General features: G+C 43.9%; 1 protein-coding gene across 1 annotated transcript; it reads right to left on the minus strand.

Moving 5' to 3' along the window:
- Positions 1-1,343: 1,343 nt before the first annotated feature.
- Positions 1,344-13,546, minus strand: manf (mesencephalic astrocyte derived neurotrophic factor). Its single transcript, XM_033036846.1, has 4 exons — positions 13,348-13,546; positions 6,751-6,878; positions 4,751-4,892; positions 1,344-3,584 (listed from the first exon to the last, which is right to left on the minus strand). The coding sequence occupies exons 1-4, from the start codon at positions 13,418-13,420 to the stop codon at positions 3,400-3,402; spliced, it is 528 nt and encodes a 175-aa protein (XP_032892737.1). The 5' UTR covers positions 13,421-13,546; the 3' UTR covers positions 1,344-3,399.
- Between the last annotated feature and the right edge of the window lie 1,875 nt (positions 13,547-15,421).

Consider the following 15,421-nt stretch of genomic DNA (forward strand, 5'->3'; position numbering starts at 1 on the left):
TTCGGAGAAATGTAACTGGGACAATGAAAAAATGTGAGTAACTTATTAATTCCCGAGGACAGCTACGAGATAATTGCTAAGGGGAGAAAATTCTGGCTCCATATTGGATGATTGTTTTCCATACATAGGTGGTACCTTTGTGAAGGTATTTGTTTAGATACACAAACAGGTCTGCTGCAGCATTGAGTCTGAAATTATGAAATTTTCCACAAATTCCAAACATCAATAGAAATACCGACATGCTTCAATGATTAAAGAGCAGTTTTATTCCATAGATTTTTGACTTTCAAGAGCACAACTGTTAAAGTTGAAAATTGGTGGCAGGAATTATATTCATAAATATTTTCAAATTTCTTGCAGGATCAGGAGTACATGGATATAGTGCAGATATATTAATCAGCACAGGGATGTGGTCTTTGGACTCTAAATACTGTATTTTGAGGAATGCTGAACCTTGACATAGTATACCCACATATTACAGCCTGGGCTATCCATGGTAATTTTGCTGTGGTCACCTAGGATGTGATATGTTGATTTTGTAACCTATGCATTGGATTGCGTACATCTGCTTATAGCACTATGGTTAGTAGAACTGGGATAAAATGTATTGGCTCATTAAGGAAATTCATAGTCTAGTAAGAAAGGCAGTGGTCTGGAAAGATTTGTGATGACTTGGCTGGGTCGGATAGCACTTGAGTCCTGGTTCTAACACATTGGAGTGCAGCTGGGTGGGTTTGAGGATTGGAAAATATCCTAATTATTATTGTTAGGTGGTGGGCCTGATAAGATTTGTATGGTGCAGGGTGGGTTTGCTAGAAGTGGGAATGCTCTGCTGGACTGAGGGGTCTGCTTCCTTGATCTGACAGGGTTGGGAAGGGGCCAATTGTCCAGACTGTATATCAATTTCAGAGAGGAAAAAAAACACTTGTTAGAACTGGTGCCATTTCTTGTTATCTGGCAGGAATATAGTTTAAATGAACAAACAGCATTAGATCTGTGCGATCTTTACACTTTTTTTATTACGTGAAGTACTTTTCTCTCATATGTACACATATCCAAAACTGGATTTAATTTACATTTTCTTTATCTTTGCCTTAGGAACAATCAACTCTGTTTAGGGGTATGAAGAAACACAATTTGGTATTCGCTTCTGTGGAGCCCACCAACCCTAGTTCAAATTTAAATAATCTGCTACCCTTGCTTGTATGGGTAAGCAGGACAGACAAATTTGAGGACAGACTAATTGCACACCGTAATACTTATACTGGAAACATTTGTTTTAATACATTGGACCTTTACTCATAACAACTTGTGTGCAACATGTCAATCAGGATAAGTCACCATTTGTGTTTTCATGACTTAATTATTGTTCAGTAGCACCAAGTTTGAGCACAATTTGAATCTTCATCACAAAACCCTGTTCAACTTCCCAAGTAACACAGGACCAGTACAGGGCCTAAACATTGAAATTTCTTTCTGACCCATACCAACATTTCTTATGTTGCAAATTACTATATTCAAAGGGAGCATATTGAGTGTTCTTGAACAATGTTACTTTGTCAAGGGTACTGTAAACATGCTAGTCTTCCTGCAATAAAGGCTTGCTGCTTGGGTCACACTGCTGGTTTTTCCAGCAATGTTATATTGGCAGGAGGCTGTATTCAAACTTATTTCATTTGTAACAAAATACCACTTTCTCCTCAAGCATGAAATCTGACACAATTTCTAATTCCAGAATCATCTTGGTAAAATTGTTTGTCCTGATAGGTAGGGTTTTAGAAATAGTTTTAGAGAAATGCAAGAGGCAAACCAAGCCAGAGGCACATAGCAGAGCTGGAGGGCAGGCTGCCCAGAAATAATGAAATCAGGAACATCGTATGGCCAATCCATTCACAAACATGAACAAAAGGTATTTCTGTAATGTTGTCATTAGTATTAAAAAAAAGTGAAATGCACAAGATGCTTGGAGTGCCCAGTGAACATAGATTAATTTAATTGAACCTACAATGTAGGAAGTGGCACTGCTGCCTCGAAGCTCCAGTGACCCAGGTTCAATCCCAATGTTAGCTTTATTTCTTCCGTGACAAAGACTTGAGTGGTAGGTTAATTGGCCACCAAATCACCCCAGGTGAACGTGGTGCAGATGATGAGAATGCAGAAGGAAAATTGGAATCTGGGTAGAGATGGGCATGATGGTGGGCAAAGTCACGTGTTAGTTTCTAGGTTGTCTCCCGCTCCAAAAGTCGATGATTCAAAAAAGCATTATTGGGATGGGAAAGAATTGTATGTCATCATTTAATGTTTCACACCAAAAGAAATGCAGTGCTACATTTAAATTAAAACATTTAATGATCAAGAGAACTTTCTAAACATAACTGGTAATAATATAATGCACTCTACAGGAAGCTCAGACTGGTGTGAAAATGTGGACAGTCAACTTTCTGGGGCAGAGAAAACGAGTCAATGAGGGGACTCCTACCAAATAAGGCAAGAATGCACCCGATGTCAGCACCAGCCAACTCCTACAGACTTTGTGCCTAGCTCCTCCAGTAAATGCCTTTCCCTGCCTTCTCAACTGGGCTGGGAAGGCGGGGCAGGGGAGAGGAGAGCAGGAGAGACCCTCAGTTCCTTGAAGAAACCCCAAATCCCTCAGGCCTCAATATCAATGAAAATATCATCTAGGTTCAACCCTTTACTCCTTCAATAACTCGATTTTCCAAAAGGGACCATTCTGCTAATAGTTACCGCAGTTCTTTGATGATTGTTCTCAGTTAACCTGGAATTAATTCTCAGTCCTCAGCTCACTACACGTTTTCAGCGAGTAGAGATAAAAAAAAACTCCTGGGGTGTGCATTCATTGTTACTAAACGTCTGAACAAAAACATCAAGTTTGAGACTCACAATGTATAATCAACAAGAAACAGCTCAAGACTAACCTAGCCTACTGGGACTAGTCTGAAACCAAGGTCCATACTCCAAGCACTATAAAACAAATAACAATGAAAGAAAAACACCCCTTTACTCTTGGGCATCAGCTGGCAAACCATTTTGATGAACCTATTTAAAAAAAAAAAAAGCCAGAGAACATCAATTTTGGGAAATATTTTAAGTTTTCCCACATCCTCTTAAAGCTGCCCCCTCAAAAAAAAAATCTGGCACGACCTTCATTAAACCACTCAAAATCAGTGAACATCAAGCTTTGGGCAACTTTTAAGTGCTTCAACATCTTAACTTTCCCCAACACCCTCCCAGAAAATTCAAGCTATACAACCAGCACGTCCCAAGAATCAGTCTATTTTATAACAAATCATGGCATTAAAGTTCCTTTTTTATTAATAAATACAAAAAAGTGAAAAACCAATGAAAATATACAATTATGAGATGGTGGCGATGACTTCACTAGAGTTCGCTCCGTGATTTGGCAGCATGAGGAGCATACTTCGGCATCAGGTCAGTGATCTTCTGGATGAAGTCCGATTTTTCTGCACAGCCTTTACAAGACTCGCCCCACTCGTCCAGGATTTTCTTCAGTTCCTTGACCCGTAGTTTCTTCAAATCCACAGTGCTCAGATCTACCTGCTTGTCTGTCAATTGAGAAAGACCAGAAACATGGTCAGTGTCATTATCTTCATTGTCTAACATGCACTCAAATTTCAGGAAGAACACCACAGACCAGACCTTGTGATTTAGGTTGGTATTACCACCAAAGCAAAAGTGGGTTGGATCCTTAGATCAGCAAGCAGCTCGCTGACTTTACTGACAATCAAAGAGATCGTACTGAGAAAGACAAATTCAAATAAGCTTGCAGACCGTCCTATCCACAACAGGTGCAGCTCTTCCCTACATCGAGTACATCTACATGACACGCTACCTCTAGGCAGCGGCATCAGCATAATCAAGAACCGCCACCTTCTGGCCATGCCAACTTACTACTATCAGGCAGCAGGTACAGAAGCCTGAAGTCACACACCAACAGGTTCAGCAACAGCTACTTTCTTACAATGATCAGGTTCTTGAGCCTATCTACACAATTCTAACCTTGCCTTGACAATGGAACTCTATAAACCACTTGTACTACTATGGACATGTTTTTTTGGACCATCTTTTTTTGCAGTTTTCTTTTTAGTTTATAACTTATGTATAATTTTTTTGTCTTGAATTAATGCTGTCACACTGCTTCACTGGACATATGCATTGGTGAACTTATGTTTAAACTGATAGTCGTCCAGCCCTCACTTACATCCCTGTAACTCATTCACTCATACTTCCATCAGCTCTCCCAATTCTCTTGCCACTCACATAAATCAGGAGCAATTTACAGCAGCCAATTCACTCAATAGCACAACTTTGGGAAGTGGGAGGAAACCAGAGCGCCAGGGGAAACCAATATCAAACACTAGCAAATACAACCATCAGAGGTAGCTGAATCTGCATCTCAACACTCCATGGAATGCAATACAATACAATACAATACAAATTTATTGTCATTTGAGCCCCAGTGAGACTCAAACGGAAACAAAATTTCGTTTGAGTCTCACTGGGGCTCAAATGACAATAAATTTGTATTGTATTGTATTGTATTGCATTCCATGGAAACATTTATCTTATCAATCCCAGATTTTCAAACCACAAAACATTTTATTAATGAGATTTCCCCTTAATCTTCTAAATTTAGGAGAATAACACCAAATTATGCATAACACAAATGCCCAGTGACACATCCCATCCCCTCTCCAACGCCAATCCTTACCATATTTCAGATCACAAATTTGAGGGTCTAGCTTTTTCAGTTTTTCACATATTTTGTTGATTGGCACGTGATTGCTCATTGGTTTGGAAACTTCTCTAACGATTCTGGTGGCCGCATCAATTGTTGCTCCAAGGTAATAGCACTGAAAACAAAGAAATGGCTTTGTATTACTGTTCTTCCTTTACAAACTGCTTTGATCTCCAATAGCTGTACTTCCTGACATGGCTGTGGGGTCATCTGGGATATGGACTCTCAACACTGACCATAATTTGTGAACAGTTACTCCTAAATAAACCCACAACATTATCCAAATCATTGAAGCATCACTGGACTTAATCAGACCATTACAAGTACTTTTGGGGCCAATGACATCCACTGCTAAAATAAACACGTTGAACATTCAGTAATATATTTAAGTGAAATGTTCAAATTCTGAAACAACTCTTCAAGTATTTCCGTGTCAGGGCAGCAGCAAGAGAATTCAAAAGGTAGCAGCTGAATTGACTGAGGGAGCAGCAATAAAAAGGAAAGGTGAAGCAGAGTGACCTAATGGGAGCAGCTATTTTGGGGGAGTGACTGTTGAGATAAGTGCTGTGCTGAGGGCAAGCGTGAGGCTTTGGCTCAAAAGGCTTCAGCAATGACAAGGGGGAATGGTGAGGGCTGCAGTTTCATGTGTGAGATTGTTGATGATGAGTAAATCTGTGAGAAGTGTAGAGACCATGTTAGGAAATGAACTGCGGATGGATTACCTCAGGATCGTCCGGGAGAATTAAGAGCTTCATAGGTAGGAATTACAACTGAGACTCCAGGTATGCTGCCTCCCTGGCGGCAGGATGTCTGAGAGGCTGCACAACATTCTCAATGGGAGGGCGAACAGCCAGAAGTCATTGTGCAAGTTGACACAAATGACACGTGGGAAAGGGGATACATTCTTGAAGTGAATATAGGGAGCCAGGTAAAAAGTTAAAAAGTAGCACCTCAAGGGAAGTGATCTCCAGATCATTCTCAGTGCCACGTGCCAGTGAGGATAGGAAAAAGACGACAGGACAAATGATTGCATGGCAGATGAGTTGGTGCAGGAGGCATGGGTTCAGATTCTTAGACCATTTGGGCCTCTTCCGAGGTGACCTGCACAATAGAGATGGGTTGTAGCCGAACTGGAAGGCAGCCAACATCCTGCCAGGTTGCTGGTCCTACTTGGGTGAGTTTAAAATAGATTATTAGGGGGATGGAAATTCAATGCAGGACTGAGGAAGGCGAGAGGCTGGTATAGAAGAAAGAAATATCAGTGGACTCTACAGGCAAGGGCACAGCAGGAAGCAGGGAAGGACTCAAGATTCAATTGGGTTTATTTTAATGCAAGAGGCCCAAAGGGCAAGTTAGATAAACTCAAGGCATGGGACGTTGTAGCCATTACGCAAATGTGGCCGAGGGACAACACTGCAGCTTAATATTCCATGGTGCAGGTGCTATAGGCAGGATAGAGGTGGAGTAACAGGATGAAATGTTGCTTTATTGCTCAAGGAGAACGTCACGGCAGTAATCCAACATTACTGATGGTTTGTCCAGCAAGATAATATGGGTGGATCTTAGAAATAAAAAGGGTATCATCACCTTGTTGAGGGTATACTCTAGGCCCCCCAAATAGTCAACAGCAACTAGAAGAACAAATATGCCAAGAGATAACATGCAGTTGCAAGTCTAAAAGGGTTGTTAAAGTAGGAGATTTGAACTACCCCAATGTCATACTGGGACTGTCCAGTGTCAAGGACTTAGGCAGGATGGAATTTGAAAGACATTTGGATAGGGACAGTTTATAGGGATAAGGGCCAAACACAGGCAGGTTGGACTGGCACAGATGGGCATCTTGTTCAGCATGGACAAGTTGGGCCAAAGGGCCGTCTCCGTGCTGTCTGGCTTTGACTCCAAGTTACAAAAAGATTAAGCTGCATCATGCAGGCAAGTTGGGACACTGGAAATACAGGTTAGCAACCACTTACAAATCTGTTTTCTTTGCCCTTGACATCTTTGCATGCCTTGATAAGATGTTCCTCTATCACATCAGAAATGAACTTTTCATTTTGCTCAACTAGTGATTTGTAAAAGCGATCCAAGAATGTCACACACACTGTAAGAGAAACAAAATCTTTGAATCATTCTGTGGAAGGGCCCTGAAGTTAAATTTCACATGCCCATTTCACCTCATAGTTACTGCCCAACATGCTGAGTTTCTCGTTTTGTTTTTTTAAAGCCCAGCACCTCCAGTCTCTTGTGTCTCCAAAACCTGTTAACACTTGGCCTAACACAAAAGAACATGTTTTCTGCTTTCCACAGGGAGTACGCTGTTGTGCCACATTTAACTATCCACCCTCCCCCCTCCTTAAACAGGAGTAAAACATTTTATTACACGGTCCTTGTTTTCACCTTTGAACAGGTTGATGCAATTTTAAATTTATGCTTGCTGATTCACAATTTTCTAGTGGAATATCAACCCTGTAAGAATTACTGCTGTATTTCAGGAAAACATCCTAGAGCTTCGACGTAACTGGTCAATATCATAAATATGTGACAAATGAAAGTACCAAAGGTTCTCAGAACATTATACAAATGTTCCTAATTGCAACCTATAACATTACAGGAGCAATCTTCTCATAGCATTGGTAGTCCCATGGTTCTCTGGACCCCCTCCTGTCATCCTATCATTGTGGCTAGCCCACTAGAATCGTCATGCCATATGCATTTTTCAGCATCGCTTTTGTCCCACGTTTCACATTTGCTGATGGCCTTGCTATAGAACCAAATTATTTCCTCCCATGCCACCCGAGAGCATAGAAAAATCAGCCATCAAGTGATACTGGGATCTCACAGAGGAACAAATAAGGCAAGGTGGCAGGTGCCTTTATGCAGTGATTTTACACAATTATATGCAATAATATAAATTATTTGGAACTTTAATTTGTCACATCCAGCATGGGAAACAGAATCCAACTTAATATATTTTGGAGATTTAAAAACAAGTAAAGCGTAAGATATTTAACATTAATAAATTATATCTTCAAGTTAATCTAATAGAGGTACGGCTGCACTGCTCAGCATCACGAGTAGCACATCCAGTGCCATGAAGGAATTCCATGACCCTGTACAACTCGGAGTACTATGGTCTTGGCTCTGGCTCAGAGTGACATCAGCTGGAGAGGAATCGAGTGAGGTATAGCTTGAACAGAGCCAAGACCAAATCATCACAACTTGCTCAGCTGTACAGAGAAGGATCAACTAGGCAATAGGTTAGTGGTTCCTGGATAGTCTGTTGCCTCCCCGTGTAAAGGTTAAGAATATCACTGAGTAGCTGCAATGATTCCAGAGGGGGAATGAGAGAACAGGTAAATATTGTGAACCATATCAGTATCAACAATAGGTACATCGAGAGCAGAGATCCTGCAGGTTGATTTTGACTAAGGAAAGGCAAGTATAGGAATAGGAACATAGGAGCTACTCTGCAACATGACTAAGCTACTAAATTATTTTATATTGTTCTTGCCAAGATTCTGCTTCTGAACTTCAACAATGGATATATGCCAGGTGGCAACAGAATTGACAGGAAGAATGAGCAAGGCTAGCTTTAGAAAGCAGGGCTCTCACTCAACTTTTTTTCTCTGATGCCAGCCGGGCAACCTGGGCAGCTTTTTTGGCTGCCAAATGACAGTTTAGATGGTCATTTAAGACAGCTTGCATGACGCGTGCGATAATGTGCTCGGACGAAGTGCGTAGTATGATCAATCTCGGTGAGACCAAATGCAGGATTGGCGATCGCTTCGCACAACACTCAGTTCTCAATAATCAACCTGATCTCCAGGGGGCTCAGCATTTCAACTCCCTCTCCCATTCCGAATCCGACCTATCTGTCCTGGGCCTCCTCCATGGCCAGAGTGAGGCCCACCGCAAATTGGAGGAACAGCACCTCATATTTTGCTTGGGTAGTTTACACCCCAGCGGTATGAACATTGGCTTCTCCAATTTCAGGTAGTCCTTGCTTTCTCCCTCCTTCCCCTCCCATAGCCTCTTCCTTTCTTTTTCCCGGCCCCCCTCCAATCTGCATCAGTCTGAAGAAGGGTCTCGACCCGAAACGTTGCCTATTCCTTCGCTCCATTGATGCTGTCTCACCCGCTGATTTTCTCCAGCTTTTTTGTCTACCACACCCATTCACACAAGTTCTGCTATCCCACTTTCCTCACCCACTCCCAACACATTAGGGGCAATTTTACAGAGACAAGTTAACCTACAAAGTCAATGCGTCTTTGGGATGTGGGAGGAAACCCACACGCTTGCAGGGAGAATGTGCAAATTCAACACAGACAGTGCCCGAGGACAGGATCGAACACAGATCTCTGGTGTGTGAGGCAGCAAGTCTACTAGCTGTGCCACGATATTTTGTTTTACAACACACAAGAGATTATATGTTGATAACTTTGGTTGCTAAAAAAAACCTATCCTTTTTCAGTCTTAAATCTCTAAATCACGCTGTCCCCCTTTACAGCTACTGTATGTTTTAATTCAGTTCAAGACTATGGGGCAGTATTTTGGCCTTAAAGTTGCTGCCTAAAAGTGCCAGAGACCCAGAATTGATCCTGAATATGGGTGCTGTCCGTATGGAATTTGCTCCTTTTCCCTTTGATCGCATGGGGTTTCTCCTGGTGCTCGTTTCCTTCCACATTCCAAAGGTGTGCAGGAACCTTTTTCAGACCCAACCCAAAACGTAATATTTTCCTTTTGGCCAGTGATTCTGTCTGACCTGTTGAGTTACCACAGCCTTTGTCCATCTTCGGTTTAAACCAGCATCTGCAGTTCGTTCCTACACACAACGGCGTGGACTCAGTGGGCTGAAGAGCCTGTTTCCGCGCTGTATCTTTAAATTAAACTAAAAACACTAAAACCCGAGGGAGGCTAAAGATGGATCTCTACCCGAAATGTCACCCAATTTCTTCTATCCAGAGATGCTGGCTGCTCCATGGAGTTCCCCCGCACAAATAAAGCATGCAATAGTCTTCACCCTACCATAGTTACCCAACTACATTTAAGGTAGACAAAAATGCTGGAGAAACTCAGCGGGTGAGGCACAATCTATGGAGCGAAGGAAATAGGCGACGTAGCGGGTTGAGACCCTTCTTCAGACTGATGTGGGAGTTGGGGGGGGGCAGGAAGTAGAAAGGAAGAGGCTGAGACAGGGCTGTGGGAGAGCTGGGAAGGGGAGGGGAAAGGAGAAAGCAGAGACTACCTAAATTGGAGAAGTCAACGTTCATACCGCTATGTTCATACAAGCTAAATATGAGGTGCTGCTCCTCCAATTTACAGTGGGCCTCACTCTGGCCATGGAGTACGCCCAGGACAGAATGGTCAGATTCGGAATGGGAGGAGGAGTTGAAGTGCTGAGCCACCGGGCGATCAGGTTGGTTATTGCTAACCGAGCGGAGGTGTTGGGCGAAGCGATCGCCAGGCCTACGCTTGGTCACACTGATGTAGAGCAGCTGACACCAAGAGCAGCGGATGCAATAGATGAGGTTGGAGGAGGTGCAGGTGAACCTCTGCCGCACCTGGAAAGACTGCTTGAGTCCTTGGATGGAGTCAAGGGGGGATGTAACGTAACAAGTGTAGGTAGGACAAGGGTTGCAAGGTGGTTTGGGTGGGAAGGGACGTATTGACCAGGGAGTTACGGAGGAAGCGGTCTCTGCGGAAAGCCGAAAGGGGAGGAGATGGGAAGATGTGGCCAGTGGTGGGATCCCATTGGAGGTGGCGAAAATGTCGGAGGATTATCTGTTGTATGTGACGGTTGGTAGGGTGGAAGGTGACGACAAGGGGAACTCTGCCCTTATTACGAGTGGGGGATGGGGAGTGAGAGCAGAGTTAATCAAGAATTAATCCAGGGAGTTACTCCAGCTCCGGGGTGTGATTCTGCGTTGGGTTTCAGCAGTCACGGCGAGGCAGCGACCTGACAGCAATGGCGGTCAGATCTCCCACAACGCAAAGGGAGGGAGGGAGAAGGTACCCGGCGCCGACCAGTGCGCATGTGCAGGGTGGCCGATGATGTGCTGGCCGTGCTTGTGCGCACGTGCAGGGGGAGGATGTGCAGGCTGTGGCAGTGCGCATGTGCAGGGCAGCCGAGGATGTGCTGGCCGTGGCAATGCGCATGTGCAAGGCGGCCGGCGGATGAGGAGCAGTCAGAGAGCGGAGACCCGGCGGCCCAGACACGGATGGCGGGCGGAAACGGAGAGTGACAGAAAGAGAGATAGAAAGGAGGGCCAAGCCGGGCAAAATGACATGGCTTTTAGGTTGCCCGGCGGGATTTTAGGTGGCCATTGGCAACCGGGCAACCGTTAATTTCGATCCCTGGAAAGTGAATAAATAACCTAGTCTGGATGGGACAGTTTGATAAAGAAAATGTGGAAATCTATTCCCCCATTCTTATCCAAGTTTCACTGATATCCAGAAATCTACCGATCTGCTTCGAATGCAGTAAATGGCTTAACCATCACAGCTTCAAAGTAGAGAATTGCAACAATTCAACACCTGCTGAGTAAAGAAATTTCCCTTCACATTACTATACCGCACAGGAACAGGCCCCCTAGTACACAATGTCTGTGCCAAATAGGTTGCTAAATTAAACAAGTCTCCCCTACCTGCACGTGATGTGTAACTCTCCATTCCCTACATCCACTTGCCCATCTAAAAGACTCTTAAATGCCATTATTGCACCTGCTGACATCATCACCTGACAGCACATACCAGGCATCCACCACTAAAAAAAACAAAAACTTGGGCCACACATCTCCTCTAAACTTTCCCTCTACAATCTTAAAGCTAGTTTTGGACATTTCCACCTGGAGAAAAATCTTGACTGTCTATATTATCTGAGCCTCAATTTCATAAACTTTAATCAGGCTTTCCCCACAGCCTCCGATGCTCCAGAGAAGACAATCCAAGTTTATCCAGATGACCAACACCCTTTAATCCAGACAGCATCATTTTAAACCTCTTCTGTACCCCTTCCTGCCACATCCTTTCAGTAATGGGGCAACCAGAACTGCACACAAGAGTCATGGAGCTATACAACACAGAAACAGCCACTTTGATACAACTTGCCCATTCTTACCAAGATGTCACATCTACTTTAGCCTACCTACCAGTTTTTAAGCCAAATCTCTCCAAATTCTTCCGATCCACGTACCTGTCCAAAAGCATTTTATGTTGTATAGTACCTGTCTCAACTACCTCCTCTGGCAGGCCCTTCCATATACCCATTACCCCTTTATGGAAAAAATTGCCCCTTGCATATCTATAACATCTTTCTCCCATTATATTAAACTCATGTTCTCTGGTTGATCTCCCAATGCAGCCATACCAATGTTTTATAAAGTTGCAACATGACTTCCTGATAAGTAACTAAACATCACGATTAATAAAAAGAAACATGCCATAGCCTATTATACAAATCTACTTGTTTTGCTATCTTCTGATAGTTATGGATGTGCACCCCAAAATCCATCAGTACATACATCTTTGCTGTTGGCCCTGCCATTTAACCGTATACTTTCCCCATATATTTTACCCTCCAGTGCTTTTGTATCAACCCTTATTCAAGATTATGACCCCTAGATCTAGGTTCCTGCATTTATCTGTTGATCCCTTTAAGAATTTTGTAGTTCAATGAAGCTTGTTCATCAACTTCTTTTGCAGGATCTTACTGAAAGCCTTCTGAAACTATAAATCATATAAAGCCTCATGTAATAAAATTATGATGCATCATAACTATGACGAATCTGTGGAATTCTTTGTCACAGAATGCTGTAGAGGCCGTCAGTGGATGATTTTAAGGCAGAGATTGATAGATTTTTGATTAGTACAGGTGTCAGTTATGGGGAGAAGGCAGTAGAATTGGGTTAGGAGGGAGAGATAGATCAGCCAAAGGTACACAAAATTGCTGGGGAAACTCAGCGGGTGCAGCAGCATCTATGGAGCGAAGGAAATAGGCGACGTTTCGGGCCGAAACCCTTCTTCAGACTGTTGCCGGTAGATCAGCCATGATTGAATGGCAGAGTAGACTTGATGGGCCAAATGGCCTAATTCTACTCCTATCACTTATGACCTAGTTGTGATATCGTGATATATATCAGAGCAAGACATAGGAAATTCTACATTCGTTCACTTTAGAGAATACTGGAGAAAGATTTAACACAATAGGTATGTAATTATCAGTGAGTAAAATCAGGAGTGGGGACTTTCGAGACATGGCGCAGAAATCCTGCGAAAATAATGGTTCCTACAGGTACCAATAAAACACAACTGATAAGAAAGTAGAAGATAGATACAAAATGTTGGAGTAACTCAGCTGGCCAGGCAGCATCTCAGGATAGAGGGAATGGGTGATGTTTGGGGTCGAGATCAAGCCGTGGTCGCTCTGGGCAGGGTGATGCGTGCACAGTTGGTACACAGGTCACTGAGGGGCAACGGGTGGGGGTGGGACGTCGCCGGCCCTCTCTGCTCCCACACTCAGGAGTCATAGCCCCCCGCGGGAATCACCTCTATAACGCTTGGCCGGCTCCTACCTTCACATTCACCCTCTTTCAGCGCCTCGGACGGCACCACGAGAAAGACAAAAGCCACGACCACCAGCCACATCCTCACCAGCCCGTGCGACTCTTCCACTGGTCGGGTCGGGCAGCACCTTGGGATCTACCGGCAACACACGGCAGCGCAGCCGCGCCGCGCAACCCAACGACGCGCGCGCCCATTGGTCCACGTCCCTCTCTAACGTTGTCCCGCCCCCACATCCCCGTCACTGAGAGGTCGCAGCGCCTGTCACTCCGCTGACGTCACGGCAACGTGCCTGCGATGGCCCCTTGCGGATAGTTGGCGTTTCCTGATTGGCCGTGGAGCAGTCGCCCAATAGGCACCATACACCGGCTTTCCTGGAAGTGACGCATTTTCTTCGCGACTGGGTTGCTATCGACGTCACAGCGGGGCGAAGAAAGGTAGTTCCGGCGGGCGGACATCTTAGAAATCAGAGGAGACGCAAGGAATGGTGAAGCTGCCGACAGGAGTTTGTCCTCCTCCCCCCTCCCCCGTCCCCCCTCCGCACAATCAGAGTCTCCACAACCTCTAATTCACTCTTCTTGTTCCTACTTTCCTGCAATGTGTTGAACATTTACCTACTGGGCCTCTTCAGTATTGACGTGGTTTCCATGGTAACCGCCAGCTTCAGGGTAGGCGCGTACCCGTGGTCTTCACGTAAACAGAGAATATAGACACAAAAAGCTGGAGTAACTCAGCGGGCCAGGCAGTATCTTAGGAGAGAAGGGGTGACTTTTCGGGTCGAGACCCTTCAAACTCGTAGACACGTAAAAAGAGACTGGAAACAGAGCTATGAGCTGCCAGTCAGCGAGGGTTGCAAGCTGGGAGTTGTCAGTCAGTGGGGAGTGCCTGTGCATTGTCGTTTAAGCAGCCAAAGTTGGAAGTTGCTATTTAAAAATGAGGGGTATCAGACAACAAAGATTGCAAGTTGTCGGTCAGAAGTTGAGAGCTGTCAATCCGTGTGACAGACAGCTTTCAGGCATTCCAGTCAGTCTGTCAATGAGGACCACAATCTGTCCATCATCGCCGCCTGTGATCCATCAGTCAATCAGCAGAAGCTACGAGCTATTAACAAGCAACAATGCAAGCTGTCAGATGGTCAACAAGAATGAACTCCCCATCCGTCAGTAAGGGTTGCAAGCTGTCAGTTAGGCTGCTAGTGTTGCCAGCTGCCTTATCAATTATCGGTGACTTTGAGATGCACAGCAGCCAAGCATGGACTGAGCTCATCAGCCACTCAGCTCAGACAGTAAATGGATAATAATTAAGCTGTTGGATCCATAGGCAGGGATTACAAGCTGTTAGGCAGGTAGCCGGTACAGAGATCTCAGCAAGGGCAGAGGGCTTATTAATGATTATAAAATTAATAATGACATTTGTGTGATTTCTGGATTGATAATTGTCTGATGGACAAGACAGAGAATAGGCATGGTGGGATATAAATGAAAGTTCAATTTACAGATTTTTACTACAATGCCATTGACTGGGGCATGTGACCTCACTTTGCATGGTTTTTCTTCATATCATGAAAAGCGTCCCATTTCTGCCATTAAAATATCTTGCATTTCTTTCCACACCATTTTGACTTTCTGTGGCCACAGTGCTCTGACTGTATTGAGATCATTGGAATTTAATATCATCCTTCAACATAGTTTCAAAATGTCCCAGTTGTTTCAAGGATTTTACTTCCTCAAGCATTAATACTAAGATGGATTTAATGTGTAGAGATGAAAATAGTGGACATCAGATTTTCATTAAGTCTCGCAAACCATTCTTAATAACAAACAAAATAAAATTTAATGTCTAAAATATCCCCCTCACATTGCATCACATGTTAGGAAGCACAAAGATGTTATAATGGAAAGAACAGAAAAAAAGGTTAAACATGTGGCTAGAAGAACAGAATCAAAAGCATATGCCAATTTTTTACGCTGATCTAAGACAAAGTGCGGTTGTTATGGTAGGCCAGCAGACAATGGAGTATTGCGTACTGTCCTGGTCGCTCCATTAAAGGAAAGATGCAGAGACTTTGGAGAGGGTGCAGAAGAG

This window comes from Amblyraja radiata, chromosome 18 (assembly GCF_010909765.2).
Source record: "Amblyraja radiata isolate CabotCenter1 chromosome 18, sAmbRad1.1.pri, whole genome shotgun sequence".
In the NCBI taxonomy this organism is placed as follows: domain Eukaryota; kingdom Metazoa; phylum Chordata; class Chondrichthyes; order Rajiformes; family Rajidae; genus Amblyraja; species Amblyraja radiata.

What these genes read in the sequence shown, in the direction of transcription:
- manf (XM_033036846.1), bottom strand. Translation starts at nt 13,420, where the DNA reads ATGTGGCTGGTGGTCGTGGCTTTTGTCTTTCTCGTGGTGCCGTCCGAG. An exon ending in GAAAGAGGGTGAATGTGAAG is followed by an intron (nt 6,879 to 13,347) that starts GTAGGAGCCGGC and finishes TTTCTCTTACAG; the next exon opens with TGTGTGTGACATTCTTGGAT. An exon ending in AATTTGTGATCTGAAATATG is followed by an intron (nt 3,585 to 4,750) that starts GTAAGGATTGGC and finishes CTCAATTGACAG; the next exon opens with ACAAGCAGGTAGATCTGAGC.